Source organism: Serinus canaria, chromosome 8 (assembly GCF_022539315.1).
Source record: "Serinus canaria isolate serCan28SL12 chromosome 8, serCan2020, whole genome shotgun sequence".
NCBI classification, from domain to species: domain Eukaryota; kingdom Metazoa; phylum Chordata; class Aves; order Passeriformes; family Fringillidae; genus Serinus; species Serinus canaria.
Genome location: NC_066322.1, coordinates 10,972,998 through 10,991,368, shown reverse-complemented (window position 1 = coordinate 10,991,368; position 18,371 = coordinate 10,972,998). Strand labels below are relative to the sequence as shown.

The 18,371-nt window shown below is 49.1% G+C and overlaps 1 protein-coding gene across 7 annotated transcripts in view; it reads left to right on the top strand.

The window, feature by feature from the left end:
- SZT2 (SZT2 subunit of KICSTOR complex) overlaps nt 1–18,371 on the top strand; it is a 52,221-nt gene that overhangs the window by 11,722 nt on the left and 22,128 nt on the right. For 5 of the 7 annotated variants that reach the window (XR_001990161.3, XM_009088636.4, XM_018912347.3 and 2 more), the window contains exons 10-36: nt 802–1,033; nt 1,692–1,821; nt 3,050–3,192; nt 3,764–3,916; nt 4,265–4,379; nt 6,907–7,112; nt 7,490–7,714; nt 8,163–8,241; nt 8,566–8,663; nt 8,915–9,083; nt 9,559–9,673; nt 10,161–10,274; nt 10,768–10,968; nt 11,090–11,202; nt 11,727–11,868; nt 12,380–12,520; nt 13,156–13,360; nt 13,571–13,683; nt 14,144–14,402; nt 15,740–15,905; nt 15,990–16,082; nt 16,262–16,343; nt 16,470–16,751; nt 17,115–17,253; nt 17,490–17,606; nt 17,723–17,786; nt 18,140–18,325. Coding sequence is in view for 6 of the 7 variants with exons in the window: in XM_009088636.4 (XP_009086884.3) it covers nt 802–1,033; nt 1,692–1,821; nt 3,050–3,192; nt 3,764–3,916; nt 4,265–4,379; nt 6,907–7,112; nt 7,490–7,714; nt 8,163–8,241; nt 8,566–8,663; nt 8,915–9,083; nt 9,559–9,673; nt 10,161–10,274; nt 10,768–10,968; nt 11,090–11,202; nt 11,727–11,868; nt 12,380–12,520; nt 13,156–13,360; nt 13,571–13,683; nt 14,144–14,402; nt 15,740–15,905; nt 15,990–16,082; nt 16,262–16,343; nt 16,470–16,751; nt 17,115–17,253; nt 17,490–17,606; nt 17,723–17,786; nt 18,140–18,325 (4,082 nt within the window). In the remaining variant the exon portion in view is untranslated. The remainder of the gene's footprint in view (nt 1–801; nt 1,034–1,691; nt 1,822–3,049; nt 3,193–3,763; nt 3,917–4,264; nt 4,380–6,906; nt 7,113–7,489; nt 7,715–8,162; nt 8,242–8,565; nt 8,664–8,914; nt 9,084–9,558; nt 9,674–10,160; nt 10,275–10,767; nt 10,969–11,089; nt 11,203–11,726; nt 11,869–12,379; nt 12,521–13,155; nt 13,361–13,570; nt 13,684–14,143; nt 14,403–15,739; nt 15,906–15,989; nt 16,083–16,261; nt 16,344–16,469; nt 16,752–17,114; nt 17,254–17,489; nt 17,607–17,722; nt 17,787–18,139; nt 18,326–18,371) is intronic. The other 2 variants (XM_018912351.3, XM_018912346.3) reach the window with 1 other exon arrangement.

Here is an 18,371-nt window from a genome sequence, read left to right as displayed (position 1 = left end):
AATAGATGATCGAGCAGTTGAAATTGCAACGTGGTCATGTGTTTCCCTGGGATGTTTCAGTACAAATACACATGCACAGTCAGCAGGAGTGGGATAGTTCTCTGCTCTTTTGGCTCAGCAAGGCCTGCTGTCAGGTGTTTCTGTTAATCTTGTTAGACAGGCTCACTTAGAGAAAAAGGTAAAAATGTACAGTTTGAAGGATAGGTGAATATTCATTCTTAACATCTTAACCTTGGGAAGAGAAGGTAAACATGGTGAGAAGCTTTGAAGATTGAAATTCTAGATTGCATGAAATACAGTCTGTGCAGGATGAATAGAGGTTAATTCAAGAATTAGGCCTCATCTTCCAGGTTGTTTGTGATCTGTGTCCATCAGATGATACCTGTGTTTCTGCAATGGGATGGATTAACTCTGCAGTGTGGATGACAAAACTTTATAGTTGAATGGCCGTGCTCATCTGTGCAAAAAACCAGTTTTCTTGGAAACAAAGATGAGGCTGTGAAGAAGAGAGCCTATTGCAAATGTCAGCACCTCCTCTGAGTTTCAGTTACCTTCTCTGGTGTAGGTAGTGCATGTACACTTCAAGAATTGCAAACTCTTTGCCAAGTGCTTCAGTGCAAGCAAAGCCTCCCTCAGCTGGAGAGGAGAGAGACTGACTTCAGCTAAAGCAGACAGTTGTTAGATAGCTTTGTTCCCCTCAGCAATCAAACCATCTCATGGTACTCATAAATCCCTGGTCAGAGATAAAGTACAGATGTGTATAGAACAAGCACCTGAACTTTCTGTTCTGCTCCCATGCAGGTGGGTCTCAGCTGGAGGTGAAACTAGTGCTGCTTTGGAAGCATAACATGAGGATTGAATACTTAGCTGTGACACCCTGGCCCCTGGACCCATCAAAACGCAGCACTTGGGTGGAAGTGACAATGGAGGGAAGCTATGACATTTTGCATGACATCAGCTGCACCATGAGGAAGCCCATCACCAGTCTGTACCGCACCACAGTCATCCGGCGCTTCTGGAACACCCTACAGAGGTGAGCTGGACCATGCCCAGCAGTTTCCAGTGCCACCAAGTAATTCCTTCCTTGGCATGCTAGGATGAGGGTTTTGCAGGTGGCCATCCCAACCCAGGGTTCAAGAGGAATGTGCTCTGAGGAAGGGGCATGACTCATGACTGATTACAAGCTTGCTGTCTAGCCAAGGAAAAGATTTCAATTGGTCTGTGATCTAGTTTGTAAGAATGCTTCAGGGTAATGGTGTTGCTGCTCCTGGATCCGGATCCTGGGATGCAAACCTTGCCTCTGACTGCCATCCCATGGAGGTCATGTGTTCTTATAGCACACCCATGCAGCTGTGCTGCACGGTCACTCTGGGAGCAGCAAACAATCACACGTCTCTGGGGCTGAATTGCTTGTGGGTCACAACTTTCCTGGCCAGGGTGACTGTTACTCCAGCTATCCAGCAGATTTCTCTTCTAGCGCTTCATTTCCAGTTCTGATCATCCTCTGTATGTATGAGGCTTCTACACTGGAGCCCCTTTAACACATGGAATCACAGCATTCCCTATAAAGCTCTGGTGGTGTAGATGGGCTCCCAGGACACAGAGAGTGCTGTTTGTGCAAGCCCCGTGCTGGCTGGGGCAGCAAGGGAGAGAGCATGGGCTTTTGTGGCTAATTGCCTCTTCTTTTCCAGCATCAACCAAACAGATCAGATGTTGGTACATCTGCAGTCTTTTGACACAGTCCCAGAACACTTTACCATTCCTGAGAGCACCAAGAATGGGGTGCCCCTCTTCTACATCCCGCCAGGCTCCACCACTCCGGTATGTTCCCTTTCTCTCTGTTTAATGTGGGACAGGCTGTCTCCCCTGCCTATTCTTGTACTCAGGCTTCATCTCTTGCTCATCTTGTCTTCATCTGATCCTGCTCAGTCAGAGAGTTCAGGTGTGGTGCAATGAACATCCCATGCCATACATTTCCCCCTCTGAGACATCACCCTATGTCTTAATTGTTGCAGCTATACCTCTAAGCCCAACAGCAAGTCTCCTAAGTGTGCTGTGACACCTTTTCCTGCAGTGCTGTGATGTGTGAGACTGATGGGAAGGCTGACACACTTGGTTTTGCTGTGCCTTTTCAGTGGATACCCCATAGGCACGGAGTTGCTGCTGGCTGTGCAGCCAGTGCCCTGGAGATGTAGCTCAGTACTGTCAGGTGAAGATGCATGATGTGCTGAATAGTTGCTTAATAGGCTCATTGCTCTGAGCACTCATGTGGAAGGTGCAAGAGAGATACTTGTCATCTGCACAGCAGAAACTAAACAAAATATGAGCTAATAGTTTCCACTGCAAAATTCAAACTCACTGAAGCTCACTAAGCAGAAGAGCCAGCATGTTATCTGTTCCCTGCTCCCAGTGTCCTTGGCATAGATGGAAGAGGACTAGCAGATCTTAAAGCTAGGGGAGCTTTACCTTCAGAGAACTATCCCTTTTATTTTATTGCTTAAGCTCTTTTTGAGGTTTGCTAGTATGTTTTCCCTATGTAGGGCTATGTATCCCACAGTATATCTGGAACATCCCATCTTATGGGTAACCACCACTGTATTTCTATGTCAGCAGAGTTGCTATAGTTGGTGCAATCAATGTCACCATATAAACCTATCAGAGTTGCCCAATGCCACCCATTCTGGCACCCTATTTGCCTGAGCACTTTCAGATGAGTAATCTCAGTGTTTAATTACTTTGCTGACACAAGCCATATATCCCCCTCTCAATCAGAAGGCACACCATTACATATGCTATCTTTTTCATGGTTGATTTACTTGATGCTAAGTAGTTAAATTCCTAATTAACTTGACATTTCAGGAGCCTAATTTATTTTTGCTTACGCTGTACTGCCTGTTTCAGTGTGAACGCACTTACTCTGTTCAGAGGAAATTACCCAAAGCCAGGGTATGTGGCCTTCTTAGACTGCAACAGCTCAGCAGCTAGAGAAATTTTTGCTCTCTCTGGATGGAGAACTTTGATGCTGAATATTGTCCCATCATTTTCTCAGGTATTATCTCTGCAGCACAGTGGGTCTGACTCAAGCCATTCCCAGTTTGCCTCCTACTGGAAGCCCATTCTTTCCATGGATGCCAACTTCTGGCAGAGGTGGCTGCACATGCATCGTATAGTCGTCCTTCTGGAGCATGACACGTATGTAATGGGCAGGGCTGAGTTGTGTGCTCACTGTGGGCCAGCCTGGGAAAGCAGGGTGTCCAGGACTTGCAGCTGTTCTGCTGGTGCCCATGGCCCAGGGAAGGGTCTCACTAGTGGGGCCTGATGGATGCTAAAGGTTTGTTTATCTGAGAGGGGCAGTAGGTTGGGAAGTCATCTTTGATTGGAACAATAAATTGTTTCTCAAGTCCCTCTTGGGTTTTGATTTCCTGATTGCAGGGCCTATGGAACCTTTCATTTGGGAGCTAACCCACAGATGGCTGCTGGAAAATGTCTTTCCTAAAAGCATTGCTTTCCTGAGGCTGGTCCTAGTTGCTGAGTAATGTGCATAATAGTCATATATTGCATGGAGGGAGATAGGATGCAAGGGATGTGCTCTCAGGAGCGTGGCTCTCCCCAGTGCTTGGTATGGGGAGGTGCTTATTCATTGGCTGCTGTGGAGGAAAAAAGGCTGATAGACCAGTCAGAGTAGGATAGATGTAGCAAAGCCTCTGTGGGTTTTGGGGGAAGAAGAGATGCTGCAGCCCTGACTTTGTGTCGCGCACTGCAGGCCTGTGCCCAAGCACCTGCACACGCCGGGCAACAACGGGCGCTACAGCACCATCCAGTGCCGCATCTCGCACTCGGCGCTCACCTCCCTGCTGCGCGACTGGAGCAGCTTCGTGCTGGTGGAGGGCTACTCCTACGTCAAGCTGATCCACGGGTGAGTGCTCTGAAGCGGTGCTGCGTGGGGAGCTGGGCATGTGGCCAGACCAAGGAGCTGGTTAGACCAGTATGTGGCTATGGGCCTGAAGCAGATGTTTACAGGAGAGGATGAGAGCTAGACAAGGGGATATGAAATCCTGCAGTTTCTGAACTGTTCCATTGTGTTCGGGTGCTGCCTGGAGGGAGAGGGAAGCCAGCTGAGGGGTTTCTGCATGCTGGAACTGATATGTGTTACTGTGAGGTTGTGTGGGCTGTTGGGCTCTGTGGAGCAGACCTCTGCTTGGTCTGGCATGTCAGAGCAGCAAGATCCATGCCATTTCTCCTTGTCCTAATCCCTCCTCCATAGGTCTGAGGATCTTACCCCTTCCTCATTCTATGTGGTACGAATCATCTCCAAAGCTCCCTGCATGGTTCTCCGGCTGGGCTTCCCCATTGGCACACCTGCACAGGCCAGGAACAAGGTGAGAGCTGCCTGTCTGCTTCATGGGGTGGGGGCACAGCAAGAAGTTCTGAATGTGGAAATGAGGGGTAGATCACAGGCAGCACTGTAGGCAGCTACCCTTTAATAAGTAACTACCATGTTAAGGCTTAGATGGGTTTGAATCTACTGTAACAGAAAGGGTCATTTGGGGCAAACTTTGTTTGTTAAGTCTATGAAAGATCTAAACACAAAGACTCGAAGATCAATAGAATAGCTGGTCACATGGGTGTTTTTCCAACTGCTTAATTCAGTTGTGGGGCTTGAAATGACTCAGAGGTTCCCTAGTCTATCCTTCTGACCGAAGCACAATCAATACCATCTGGAAAGAACAGCAGATACTTGTCTGTCTCATCTGCAAAGACCTCTATGATAGATGTACTACATGTTCCCTGGGCTATCTCTTCCAGTACATGTATATTGAATCTATTGGGCAGGGAGGAAGTTAATAGTTAAAATGCAAACAATGCCCCACATAAGCAGTACAGGGAAAGAAAAAAAATTAGTACCTAGGAAATGTTTTCAGGGTAAAAGTCTGTCAGATAGACTTTAATAACTTTTTTGTATCAAAATAAATGAGCTGCCCTAGTCAGATGCAAAAGGTGGAGTTACTGTGTGAACTCATTCCCCAGTTATAATGGCTGAGACGAGTCTAAGTGTTCCTAGGTAAAGCATGAGAAAGATACCCTGCTATTAAACTGTGTGAACTTTTTAATATAAACAAGAGGTTTATCAGTAAATCTAGATCTTTTATCTTCATGAAAGAAATCTTTGGTTTGTCTAGCTTAGCTTTAGTGTTAGAGACTAGTCTGAGGAGAAGCTAACAAACATGGGAAGGGCCATCTCTTTCTGAGATAATGAACCCAGATAATACTAAATGTTCTGGCACTCTGGCAGATCTGCCCTTTCATGACTTTAGGGAATCCAGGACTTGGGCACTGGTTGCTGGGTCAACATGTGGGCTTGGTAATGCCAAGTGACAGGTTCTTTTGAAAAAGTTCCCTCTGGCAGGTGCAAATTAATATCTCTTTCATGAGGAAAATATGAGACGGGCACCATACCCTGCAGCTGTGGGCAAGCTCCAGGTCATTGCAGCAGGAGCTATATGTAGATCATAAATTGTATCAGCCATAATTTTTTTTTTTTTGCCTGCTATAGAGCTGATGAACTACTCAATGTGGAGGATGGCAGTAGAACTTAGCCTGCTTTGTTTAAGGGAAAGGGGGTTTTGTGCTGAGCAGTTCAAATTTCCAGTGCTGAAGGGAAGGAAAGCACCTCATGCAGTTGACTTTTAGAAAGCTTTTTGGTGAGACTTTGCATAGAGCATGACTGTAGAACTGTAGGAATGGGATGTCATAAAGCAAACTGCCTTGGGGAACAAAGGAAGGAAATTGAAACAGTGCTCTGTTTCATTGCAGCAGAAGCTGTTTGTGATTTTCCCAATCTTTTTTCTAGTCAGAGGGTAGGGAACTCATTTGCAGAAAGGTAACATGAGCTGAGGAAATGTGCAGGTGGCACAAAGCTATTTCAACCTCTGTGCTTTGGTGACACCTAAGCAGCACAGTGGAGGCTGGAAGCCAGTATGGATAGCTGCAAAATAGTGGGATTTGGGAGCTTAAGCACCATTAGTGATTCTGTGATATCAATATGAAACCATGAAGGGGACCCAAGTGGCAGCATAGTGCAGGAAAGAACTCTGGTTTAACATTTGGGTTTGGGGACATTCCTTTCCTTGAAAAAGACATAGTAATGATGAGAAAAGTTACTGAAATAGTTAGTGTTGAGGAAGATGGAGAGCTGCTGTTCTTCTGTTTAACTACAATGGTAATAAAAATTGAAAAAAGTTGAACAAAGATCATGAAAAGAAACCTAACTAAAGAAAACACTGGGCTATTGTGGGAATCAGATGCTGGTGTGGGTTGAACTATATTCAGAGCTGCTAAAAGCTTAAAAGAGTAATCAGGAAGTCATTGTGAAAGTATCTTGGAAGAAAATAATCCAAAAAATAGCCTAGGCTCCTGAAACCTTTTGCCATAGAGGTTTGACAAATGAACGTGGTAGTGGGGGAATACATAAGACAGAGCCAGAGCTGTTCCCACAGCTGATATGGACTAGTTTACATTTACTGTAGGCTGTTGAGGGGAGGAGGAGGGAAGAATGAGGGTGCATGCTTGGACTGCATCTGTGGAGGAGCTGGCATGCAATTATTATTTTTTTTAATCTGAGTTTTGGAAGGCAACTTTTTCAGCCTCGAAATAGTCTCTGGAGGTTTTTTAATCTTCCTTTTGCTTTTAAAAATACTTAAAATAGGGACCAGAGAGCCTTATGTCATCTTGATCTTGGTCTTGCTAGTGCCTCAGAAGTAAAATTGCCTTTAACTTCTGCTCTTCTGTGTATTTAAGGAGTGTTCTGTTCCTTTTGGTCAAGCTCTTGTTCTAGACACTTATTTTGAGTAGTTTATGTCTCCAGACAATGTTGGTCATGTTTGCCTTTTGCTTTTGCCATGACAGATAGTGGAAGAGTTACGGGACCGAATCTTGCAGCTGCGCTTTCCCCACAGGGTCCAGAGCAAGGAGGCAACTCCAAAAGCAAAGAGGAAAATGTTGGGCAGTAGCTCTCCCTCCAAGTCCCCACCTGTGGCTGGGGCCCAGTCAGCCCTCTCAGACAGACCCTGCCTTGTTGTGCTGCACAAACCGTTGGAGAAGCTGCTTATCAGGTAGGGATGGAGTACCAGGCTGTCACCTTGCCCTGAGAAGTGGGAAGGAGGAAGATCTGTGGATGGTGCTGTCAGTTGTAGGATGAGAGTGCTGTGAATGAAACTGGTGCTTGTTGGGATGTTTTTGGGCTGCATGGCTGTGAGCTGCAGCAGGGATTCTTGGTGGATAGGCAGATTTATCACTCCTAATGAAATACAGTGTGGAAGTAATTTAGGTACTGCTGTCTGAGCAGGATCCTGTGCTGGGCCAGCGACGTTTTCCTGATGGAAGACTGTCCTAGGCTCAACAAGTGGGTTGTGAATCCAGACAGCTCTGACCCTAAACAAAAACAAAGGATTTTTCCAGGTCAGCATGGCACACTTCTGCCCTCTCCTAGGTATGAGAAGCTGCCTTCTGACTATCGAGCCCCCTTCATCCTGAACCTGGAGCACCCCCCCGTGTCTGGTCCCCTCACCATGGTGGCCAATCGCACCGCCTCCTCCACCCTGGCCTCGCTGTCCCGCTACTTCTACCACCAGCGCTGGATCTGGAGTGTCCAGTCAGGGCTGGCACCCGCTGTGCCCATCACTGCTGTGGCCCAGCTCCTTTCCACACTCACAGAGTAAGTTGCACACCTGACAGGGGTCCTCTCTCCAAGCTAGTCCTGGGGGTACAGGGAAAGCAAGTAAATGTAATAAGCAATAACCTTGCTTATTACATTTATGAGGCCTTGTAATAGGTAAAGCTGCTGTGCAGAGAGTTTTGGTCCTGTATGCAGTTTCTGGAGCTACTTGGGTCAGTGTTTGATCCAGTTCTGCAGCTGTAGTTGGAGAAAATGAGAGAAAATGTCCTGGTAAACATGCAAAAGGGCAAGAGGTGTTACTGTACCTGGCATGTGCTGATCTTCACACAGACTGTTCTGGCAGTGTCATATCTCCCCATCCTCTGTGTGCAGCTCCCTGTCTTGAGAAGGACAGTGTTTTGGGGTGAAGGGTACAGTCATTCTTGCATTTAAAGCTTGCAGTATGGCTGGAGAAGTCCTGCAGGTCTGACTTCCTCTCTGTTGCAAGGGTTCGTCTGTCAGAGGGTTTCCACTTTGCATCCAGCGGGGATGGCATTATCAACATGGTGCTGGAGCTGCCCATGCAGGTGAGCCTGGCTGCTGTCCTCTTGTGGACACAGTCCCTCATTGCTGGCCCTGGGGTGGATTCACCTTCCTGTGATAGATTTATCATCTGCTTCTAGCACACACCCTTGACACATACAGGGGGAAAGTAAAGCAGCTTGTGGGTTGGGCATTTTTCTGCCTTCATCTGCATTTAGAGAGCTGCTTTGTGCTAGGGGCCTGCTGTGCTGGAGGAGTTCTTGGGGTTGGGACAGGCTTCCTCTTCATCACAGCTAGTGGTGCTGTGTGATGGGGCTGTGCTGTATAAGGGGGTACAGGCTAGGGCTCATGCAGTGTCTCCCCTCCAGATTGATGGCTCAAGTGAGAGCAGCAGTGACAGGGAGAAGCACACCTGTGTCGTCCAATACATTCTCTTCCCACCCCACTCTACTTCCACCAAGGACAGGTGAGGCTGCTCTTCTGCTCCCAGGGGGGTTGGCAGTGGAGTCACAGCTCCAGACTTTTGCAGTCAGTGTGGAAAGGAGGGAGGCCTCCACCATCTGGTACAGATAACCAGTTGTCATTGATCACCAGGTTGCAGGGGCTTTGCCTGCCACTCTTGAGTTCCTGTTGCTGCTCTCAGAGTTTTGAGGGAAACTGCAGTGGGCTGCTGGCTTTGTGCCACCTCACAGGACTTTCCTTTTGACTTCCCTCCAGCTTTTCCACAGATGATGACAATGATACAGAGGTAGAGGCCATTGAAGTGGACACAGAACTGAACTTGGTCACTGAGTGCTGGGTAGAGCCACAGAGTGGCCATGTGCACAGTACTGCTGAGAACTGGAAGCACCTCCATGGCTTGCCCTACCAGAAAATACCTAAAGCAGTGAGTCCCTGAAAGGGGAGGGGCATGGGCTCTTTTGTTCAGTGTATGTGCACCACAAAACTGCAGGTGAATACTGAGGGCCAGAAGAGATGGGAATGCTAGTCACTGAAGAGTCTGAGATTTCTAAAAGAGGAACTGGCCACTGGCTATAAAGGGTTTCTTGATTGCAGTGCAGTGGATGCAATGCAGCTTTGGGATAGCTGGGAAAATACAAATTATTTTGTGAAGAATCATTCCATTAGAGGAGAGCAAGCTGGACCAGAGCAGGGACTGGAGCTAGTGCTACCACTTTCCTCCTGAGCAAGGTGAAAACAGGCTAAGGGGCTGGTGGAGAAGGAGGGAGCAATGAATGAGAATAGGGCAGCTCAGGGAACAGGATTATAGGTGTTCCTTCTCCTTGCTTTTAGACTCATTTCTTCTGCATTTGTGGGTAATAATTCTGCTGCATAAACTGAGCCTTAACTGCTTACTGCAGCTCTATCCCCGGGACCTTGCGTGCATCGCCACCGTGCTGACCTTCGAGTACATCAGCCAGCTGTGCCAGAACAAGGAGTGGGTCTGCCCTCCCTCAGACACCAAAGCTGCTGAAGGTGAGTCCACCATCTATGTCCTAGCAAGCTTGATGGAGTGAAGAAGCAGCTAGGTCTTGAATATCTCAGGACCCATAGGAGGCAGAACAGGTATTTTGACAACTTTGTAGACTTTGATGGCTGTGGGTCACTTTGTTGCACTTATGCTGAGTTGACAGAGAAATGGCTTCATCCTCGGAAGGCCAAAAAAGCATTGAGGTTTTCTGCCTAGGCTGGAGAGGTGACAAGGTGACCTTGCTTGAGCAGGGGGGTTGGTCCAAGTGACCTTTCCAATATCAACCATTCTGTAATTGTGTGAGAGGAGCTGACTTTATGAACAGGTGGAAGATGAACTCATCTCTTCAGCGATAGGCCCAGTGTGCCTGGGCATGTGGTTTTATAGAAGTCATAAAGGGTATTAAGGAGGAGCTCCTCTGTTCTCAGTTTCAAGTCACAGTTCCTAGAGCAGTTTGTGGAATGCTGGTGGTCCTGTTAATCTCTGTTGCAGATCCAGACATGGGGCCTGGCTTTCGAGTGCATGAGATCCCATTCCAGTTCAACCTCATGAAACTCTTGCCCAGGTGCCAGCAGGTGGAAATGTTCTTTCTAATGCTGACGAAAGGTAGGTGCCTCTTCACCACCTGCTTCCCCTTGTCCTCCCTCCATGGCTATGGACAGCCTGCTCCACGTGGTTGTCTCCCTGGACAGCAGCATGTGAGCACTGCTATGCTTATTTTAGTAGCTCAGTGCTGTTCTTCCCAGCTCTGCAGCCCCAGGGCTGTCCAGCTATAATGCTGCCTTTCCTGGGATAGTAATTTGTAAGAGCTGCTTTTGAAATTATCAAACCTACATAGTAGCTTTGTGGTAGTGGTTTCTTGTGTGTACCCCCAGCATCTCCACAGCAGTTAGAGTAGCAGGGTGGGTGACTGTAGGGTAACTAATGATGCCAGAACTCCAGGGCCTCCTCAACACTATCCAAGTCAGTCTTGCAGAGGTGCTGGGGAAATTCCTGGCTATGAGGAAGTGTTGCTTTGCAAAGGGTTGTCTCCTGGGGTCCTGGGCAGTACTGGCTATGGAGATGCTGTCTCTGAAGCTTCCATGGTTCTGTTTTGAAGCAGAGAATGAGGAGGTGACCAAGGACTCTTCGTTTGTGCCCAATGAAATGCTACTAAACCTCTTCCATGGCTGCCTTCAGCATGACCTCAGTGACAGGGAGATCCCCATGGCTGATGCTGATCATGTGGCTTTCATGGAGCAGGTTCTGCAACGGGATCGTGATGGCCATCAACCCCCCTTCATGCTCCCTGTCATCAGGGGTAAGGACCAGGAGTGTGACAGTAGTGACACCAGCAGCAGTGAGGTTTTTCAGGAGCCTTGTTTTCAAGTCTCATCCTCAGCTGGGGTGTCTCAAATTGGTTTCTCTGTGCTCCATTTCAGAAGAAACCCTAAAAACTTCTGGGACTCTGGAGCAGCAGGATGCTTCTGCATCCTATCATCTTGTTGGCAGTAATGGCACCAGGGATATGACTGGCTCCACAAGTACTCTGCAGGTACTGCTGTGCTGCTGTCCTTCTGAGCCCCCTCGGAAACCAAGGCAGCAGCTGGTAAAGAGCAGGAGAGTTAAAAGGGCTGAGAAAGGCTGAAAGGCAGCTGTTCTGGCCCACCTTTGGCTGCAGTTAAGGCTGTATCCCGTGTCTGAAGTCAGGCAGGAATCTAGGAGGTGTGTGGATAGTTGCATTCACTCCTGGGCCAGGCCTGTTACAGCAGCACTGGTACTGTGCTGCAGATTGTTCTGAAACCGTGGGCACTCACTGCCTAGAGGTCAGAATCGGCCCCAGCACAGCTGGCTAAGCATCTCCTCAATGTTGTGCTGTGCTTCCTGGAGCCAAGCTGCTCCCAGAATGGTGACTTCTAGAGCCAGGCTGCTCTGAGAATGTGCAGAAGTGAACAGGGTGGTTTTAGAGCTGTGCCAGCCAGCAGGCCTGGAAGAACTTGCTCTGTGTGCTTGCTACCTGCCTCAAAGAAGGCCTGTGCCATATGCCATGAGTTTATCCAACTTCTGCTCTTCCATCAGAGCCTTGGCAACACAGAGCTGCCTGAGGATGACATGACACTGAGTGACACGTTGGGGCCCTTTCCCCCTCAATGGCGATGTTATGCCAAGCTGGTCAACCCACAGCATGTGTTCCTGACCTTCCTGCCAGCCACCTTCTCAGGTGAGGGGGTCTGTTGTGGGGAGCAAGAAGAGGCAGCAGTCCTACACCCCTCCTCAGGGAAACAGAAAAACCAGAATCAGCTCTTGTAGGGTGGAGAGAAAATTGAATAGCAGAGTTCATGCACAGTCTTTTTGTACCACATTCTAGAATAGTGCCAAGTGTTGAATGTCCTGCTTTTCTCTCAGCATGTGGTGCTGCCCACATAGGGTTTTCAGGTGGGGGATGTGGTGTTGAGCTGTAGACTTTGGACTGCAGCCATTTGGACTGTTTTCCCAGTGGGGTTGTTAATGGATTAAGGAGATTGCTAATGGGATGGTCTGGGAGAGTCCCTGCCTCTGGGCATTGGCACTGCTCTGGCTTCCACTGAGCCACTGGTGAAGGCTACTAGGCTCAGGTGAAGCTGCTTCTGCACACAAAGAGGTAGCAGGAAATCTGCTCTCTTGGGAATGTAGATTGAGAGGTAAAGCTGTTCTCACTGGACAAAGGATGATTTTATTTCCTTTTCCTCCAGATGTACAGAAGCTGATGGCTTGTGGGTTGGACAAATCTCCAAAGGATGAGAGTCGATCTGGAGAAGATGCAGAGCGAGTCAGGGCTGAAGAGGGGGATGCTGCAGTGCCATTGCCAACCCTCAGCATAACACCAGCTCATGGTACTGACAGCACCTTGTTAAAGTATCGGTATCCTTGCTGTTCTTGAGCATACTGTTGAGCAGATTAAAGCAGGAGGAGTAGCAGGCTGCTGCAGCCTGTCAGCTCCTGCCTGGCAGTCAGCAGAGTTGAGGCAAGAAGCACAGTGATGTTCATGGGGGCATGAAGGAGTGTAATGCGAGTTGGGTGCCCATGGCCTAAGGTTGATTCCTTGTGGGCAAGAAGGTTGCAGGTAAGATAGAAGCTACTAAGAATGGCAGTAGTAGTTGCCTGCACTGGAAAGTCAGTGACTCCTATCTGATGATCCAGACTGGCACTGCCAGCAGCACATTGTCTTAGCGAGAAGGGCTCAGGTCTTGAGGTGTATGGCATTTGATTGCACAGCCCCTAGGGTTGTGATGATGAGGGGTTGTGCTGCTGCAGGAGGTAGTGGTGGTGGTGATGAGCAGTCATGGCTGTGAAGGAGATCAAGGTGGCCAAAGCACTGAGCTGAGTGGTTGGGTGCTGGGTGAGGATGAGTGGTGAGAAGCTTGAAAACCCAATATCTAACTGTGGTGCTTCTGTGGGAGCTGTGATGTCTCAGACCAATAACTAGGAACCATCAGAGGCCTTTATCTTAGAATTGTCACTTTTGCAGAAGTGAGCCAGGATGCTGGGGAGCAGAGTGGCCCCTCCCGGAGAGATGTGCACATCTCCTTCTGCCGGCAGAACTCTCAGTCTGAGCTGGCTGAGTGCCGCCGCTTTCGCTGCCCCATTTACATCTACAGCTGCTCTCTGGAGCTGTTACGAGAGCAGCTCGTCAGCCCACGGGCACACCGCCCTCCTCGGGACATCTTTTTCAGGTAATGCCAACCATACTTGGAACCTAGGCAAAAAACAGAGGAGTTTCCTTGACAAGAGGCTGGCTCTAGCCCTGTCTGCTTGGCTTGGCTACTCTGCCTTCTAGCAGCCACTGCCTGTGCATGCCCTGGGCTCTGCTTTACTGGCACCAGAGCCATTTGCATCTAAAATGTGCTTCACTGGTGCTAAAGGCTGTGGTTCCTCTTTTCCAGGTCCCAGTCTCTGGAACGTCCTCCAACTGCTGCCTGGCTAGACCACAAGCACAAGGAGTTGGTGACTTACTGCACACTGCTGCAGGAGCACTCCCACCAGTGCTATGTGAAAGGTGAGCAGCAGCACAGTGGGACCTGTGGCAGGGGTGGGATTGGACCCTGGATCTTCTTCTAAGAAAGCATTGTCTCACTTTCCTTGTGATCTTACTCCAAGCAAAGGGAGGAGCTGTGGGACTGATGTACCACCAGGAGGGATTTAAAGATGCCTCTGTGCATTCTCTATGGGCCTTGCAGAGGCTGTTCTCAAACCTGTGGAGTGCTGTGAAGAAGCATGCCTTCTTTGATGCCTTCCTCTCACCTTCAGGGTGACAGATGCCATAGGCACTCTGGTGTCACCCAAGCCAGGCTAACACGTAGCATAGGTGCCCTGGCTGTCTCCTGTCTCCCAGCCCCAGCACTGACTCCAGCTCTCTGCTGGGACTTGGTGAAGATCCATATGTGGCCACTGCCTGACTCCCACAGCCTCACACCTTGGGATGCCATGGGATGCTCAAGCACTGTGTTTATCTCTAGGGCTGTTCAAGAGCCTTCAGCAGTCACACAGCATCAGCTCCCAGGACCTGCTTACTGCCATGGATTACTGTGAGGAGCTGCTCCAAGAGATTGACATCACCAACTTCCTGCTGACAGTGTGCAGCCACGTTCGCTCGTTCCGAGAGAGCCACCAGCATTTCCACACACACTCCAAGGCAGCCAGCTTCCAAGTGGGCAGCATAGAGCAGGAGGAGGACCAGAGCTCTAGGGAACGAGGTGTCTTGGTCTCGGAGTCAAGGTAGGGACCCACTTCAGTCTTGCTTCTGTTCTTAGCATCGTGCCAGGAAAATCTTTTTTCAAGCAATTTTTAGTGCCTGCCAGAAGGAATGCTGTAGGGTAGAGCCACACAGAGGAGCAGATACTTACAGTGAAATACCCACCTTGTATGGTGTCCACCAGGACCCTCTGTTTTTAGCAGTCTCTGATGACATCCATCCTTTTTTTCTCTTGTAGTCTTGGCTCATTACTGTCCCATCTGGCCTGAGCTGGAGGGCAGTTTGTCTGCAAGCCTGCAAGACTTGTTTCTGGAGAAATTATGCATCTCCTGCTGCTTGACTCATTTGAGTTTGCTGTTAACTCTGGTGTAAATGACAGCTTTGTTATCCTTTTCTAATGAATAAGTGTCGCTTTTTAAAATTAAAACTCTTGAAAAAATGCACAAGAGAAACACTAAGGCAGGACTGAAATATGCTAAACTTCTGTCCTGTTCCTTAGGGTATTTATGAGGTTTGTATCTCCTCTGAAAACTTAAGGGAGAAAAAAGTGCTGTGCCTTAGTGTCTGTCAAAAAAGCACTTAGGCCCTCTGCATAGTTTCTTTATGTGAATTCACTAGCATCTTTTGGGAATTTCCAGTGCTATGTCATCTTATACTGTAAATCATTGAGGTGAGACTGTGATTTTGAAGAACTTTCAGTGTTTAAAAAGTAAGGTGACTTCAAGTGGTACTTTCCCCAAGAAAAACTGTGGCAACATTTTTTTGTTGTTTTGCTTATAGGATATTATGAATCACCTATCTGAATGCAAGTTGCATAAACTTTTGCTGAAGAATGTATATAGCTTGTAACATATTGCACCCAGATCTGCCACCTGTATCACTAATTTGAGTACCGGGGGAGTGCTTTGACCAGTCAACATCCCACTCCCCAGATTGCTTTTCCTGAGTTTTAGGGACTAATTCTGTCATGTAACTGCTGAGTGAGCATGGGCCTGAGCTTTGCTGCCCAGATACTGGTGTGCTGACATGGTGGTACTTGCTGTGAGGTGCCCTGGACTGACTGCTGGTAGTTCAGGTTGCTGCAGGCCTGTCCCTGTAGTCTGTGTCTCTATTTCCCAGGCAGGGTGTGTCGTGTGGTGTACAGAGATGGCAATTTGATCAGCGTGGTGGCACTACCTCAGGCCTGGCTTCAGATCAGCATCTGGGCACATGGGTGGCTGCTGGGCTGTGGAGTTGTGGGTGTTCAGGTTGTGTTGACACACATGAGGTTTGGGGAGGTGGGATACTTGCAGGCTGGATAACATGTAAAACTTGTCTTGTTTCTCGATCTGCCTGTCTGACCTGTCCACAATCCTGTCAGTGCTGAAATGGAAGACTACAGTGAGCAGGACTCCCATAACATTGCCAGCCCCACAGAGGAACCAAAGAGCAGTGTGGGCACCAGCTGCTGTTCAGAATTTCCTCTCTCACTGCTGGAAATTGGACAGCCCTGCCAGGCACACCCAGACTTGCATAAAATTATCCAGGTGAGGAATGTGCAAGCCTGACCTGGCTTCAACAGGAGTGTGTAGAGTAGGATATGTGCTTCATACTTGGGTTTTTTCTTTTAGGAAAAATTCCTGGAAATTGGAAGTTTACATTTCAAGCCAGTGCCATCAAATCCTCACTATTTCTTCTACTGCCCACCATCAGCCAAGAAAGAGGTAGGCATGGGGCTGTCCTGGAGGCACCTGATCCTTGTGGAGTAGCTTTTCTTGGTGTCAAATATGGATTTGGGGCTGGCAGACCCATGGATAGACTTAGTCCCTGGAGCTCCCATCAACACCTGATGATGTATTGCCTGGCATGATTCTAGTATGTGCCCTTTTTCTCTCTATCTCAGGAAGAGGCATCTCGGGAACAGGCAGACAGGAAAGGCAGCGAGGACATGGAGGGATCAGAGGCAGAAATGGCAGCTGAAGAAGGTAAAATTTGCTTGCTCTGTCTTGGAAAAGAAAACGTCTTTGGTGATGCCTTTCAGAGCTAGGTGTGTCTGGTTGGGTCTCTGGAGATGTGGACCTGGTTTGCTGACAGGGAACCTGTATCAACAGGAGCTGTCTCTGGGTGCTGCATTGCCACAGAGAGTGACCCAGAGCTGGAAGTGGAGTACCGTGAGAAGCTGGAGCACGAGTTCCCAGACACAGATTCCCTCTCAGACTCCAACACAGTGAACCAGGATGACGACTCCTTCAGCGTGCTGGGAGGGGACTCACTCAATGAGCAGGAGTTCCTGGAGCAGGAGATGCCCCCACTCTTTGTGCACCTGACCTGCTCAGTGAAGCTGCGTAGCCAGCACAGCTCCATGCCCGTGCAGTCCCTGCCAACCTGCCTAGGTAAGAACAATTCTTGCTGGGGGGTTAAGTGGCGGTAGGGCTTTTGTCAGGTCCCTGCTGGGTGAGCAGTTCCTGGAACAAACATGCTGTGTCTTAAATAGCAATCTCCCTGGACCAGCCTTCACTGTAAACCCCCAGGGTTTGCCATCATCGGACAAGGGCTTTTTCACCAGGTCTCCCACTTGCTGTGGGATTGGTCATGGAAGGTTGAAAGGTTCATGGAAGATGATGGTGGCCTTCTTGAGCCTGTCCGGGGTGTGTGACAGTCACCTCTTACAGTCTCTGTACTTGCCACCAAGCTGGGTATGTGCGCAAGCAGAGATGTTTGTTGCTTGAGTCCCTTGGTTTGTGATCTCTCCTCAGGGGAAGTTCTGGGCTGCCTGGAAAGCTGCCAGGGCTTGAACACCATTGACTTGGGGGATCTCTGTGTGACCCTGGACATCTTTGTGTTGACACTGCCCCTGGAGATAGAAGTTGTGAACACAGACATCCTCCACAACAGGTAGGTGGAAAGAGGCCCAGTCACCCACCCTCTTCCTGCCCTTGCCATACAGTCATTCTTGGCTCATCTCCATGTACTGAGACTTACGATTCTTCTTCTCACAGAGCCCGTCACAGCCTTAAGAAAACTAAAATATTTCCTAGATAGGCTCACCTTCCCTAGAGATCCCTTTTCTGCTCTCTGTCTGTTTATCCTCTCTGGCTCCAGCGCTCAGGCTGCTCTCTCTGCTCTGACAGATGCACCTCGGAGAGCAGCGTGTCCTTCACGCGCTCTCCAGGGCAGCCGTCCTCTTTCCGCTCGGACGAGGATATCATGCACAACCTGGAACGGCTCCCGTCCACTGGAGATGAGAGGTATGGCTCTGCAGGGGTAGCAAGCCCCTCACTGCTTCCTTTTACTGCCTGGGAGCTGCACTGTGGTAGCTGCTCAATGAGAAGGACAGGTTGATTCTTTGTCTCCTCTCTCCTAGGCACCCTGCCCTTTCCAACCTCCCTGGAGTGCACAGGCAGGCTATTGAAGCCACCATGAATGAGGTAAGCCAGATTTGCCTCCCTGCTTCTACCTAGAGCACTCAACTGCTGTTCCACACTTCCTAGCCTGCTGCAACCTGCCCGTTGAACTGACTGTTAGCTTTTACTGGTGTCACATAGGCTGTTATCCTTGTGGTTCCCAAAAGTGTGGGATTACCCTGAGAAAACTCTTGCTGCAGTTGGGGAGGGCCAGGCAGAGCTGTCTTCTAAAAGCCTTTTCTTAGGTACATTCAGGAGATGAGGGATGTGGGTGATGAGAAAGGCTACCTTCGTCCTGTTGGGGCTTAGGTGAGAGTTGGGGGAGGCTTGCCAACGCAGGTCACCTGGATGTTGCTCTGTGTCCTTGCCCTGCTCAGATTCGCTGGCTCCTGGACGATGAGATTGTGTCAGCGCTGCGTCACTCGCAGGTCATCAGCACCTCCATCCTGCACAAGGTGGCCACCCACATCTATAACTCCAAGGGCAGGCCGAGCTGCCACAGCGAGGTGGTGCTGCTCCAGTTTGTCTTTGGGCCTGAGCACTCTCTGGAGAAGTTCAAGGAGGTAAAGAGAAAGCCCTGAGGCAGCGCCATGCTTTGCTAGCAGGATG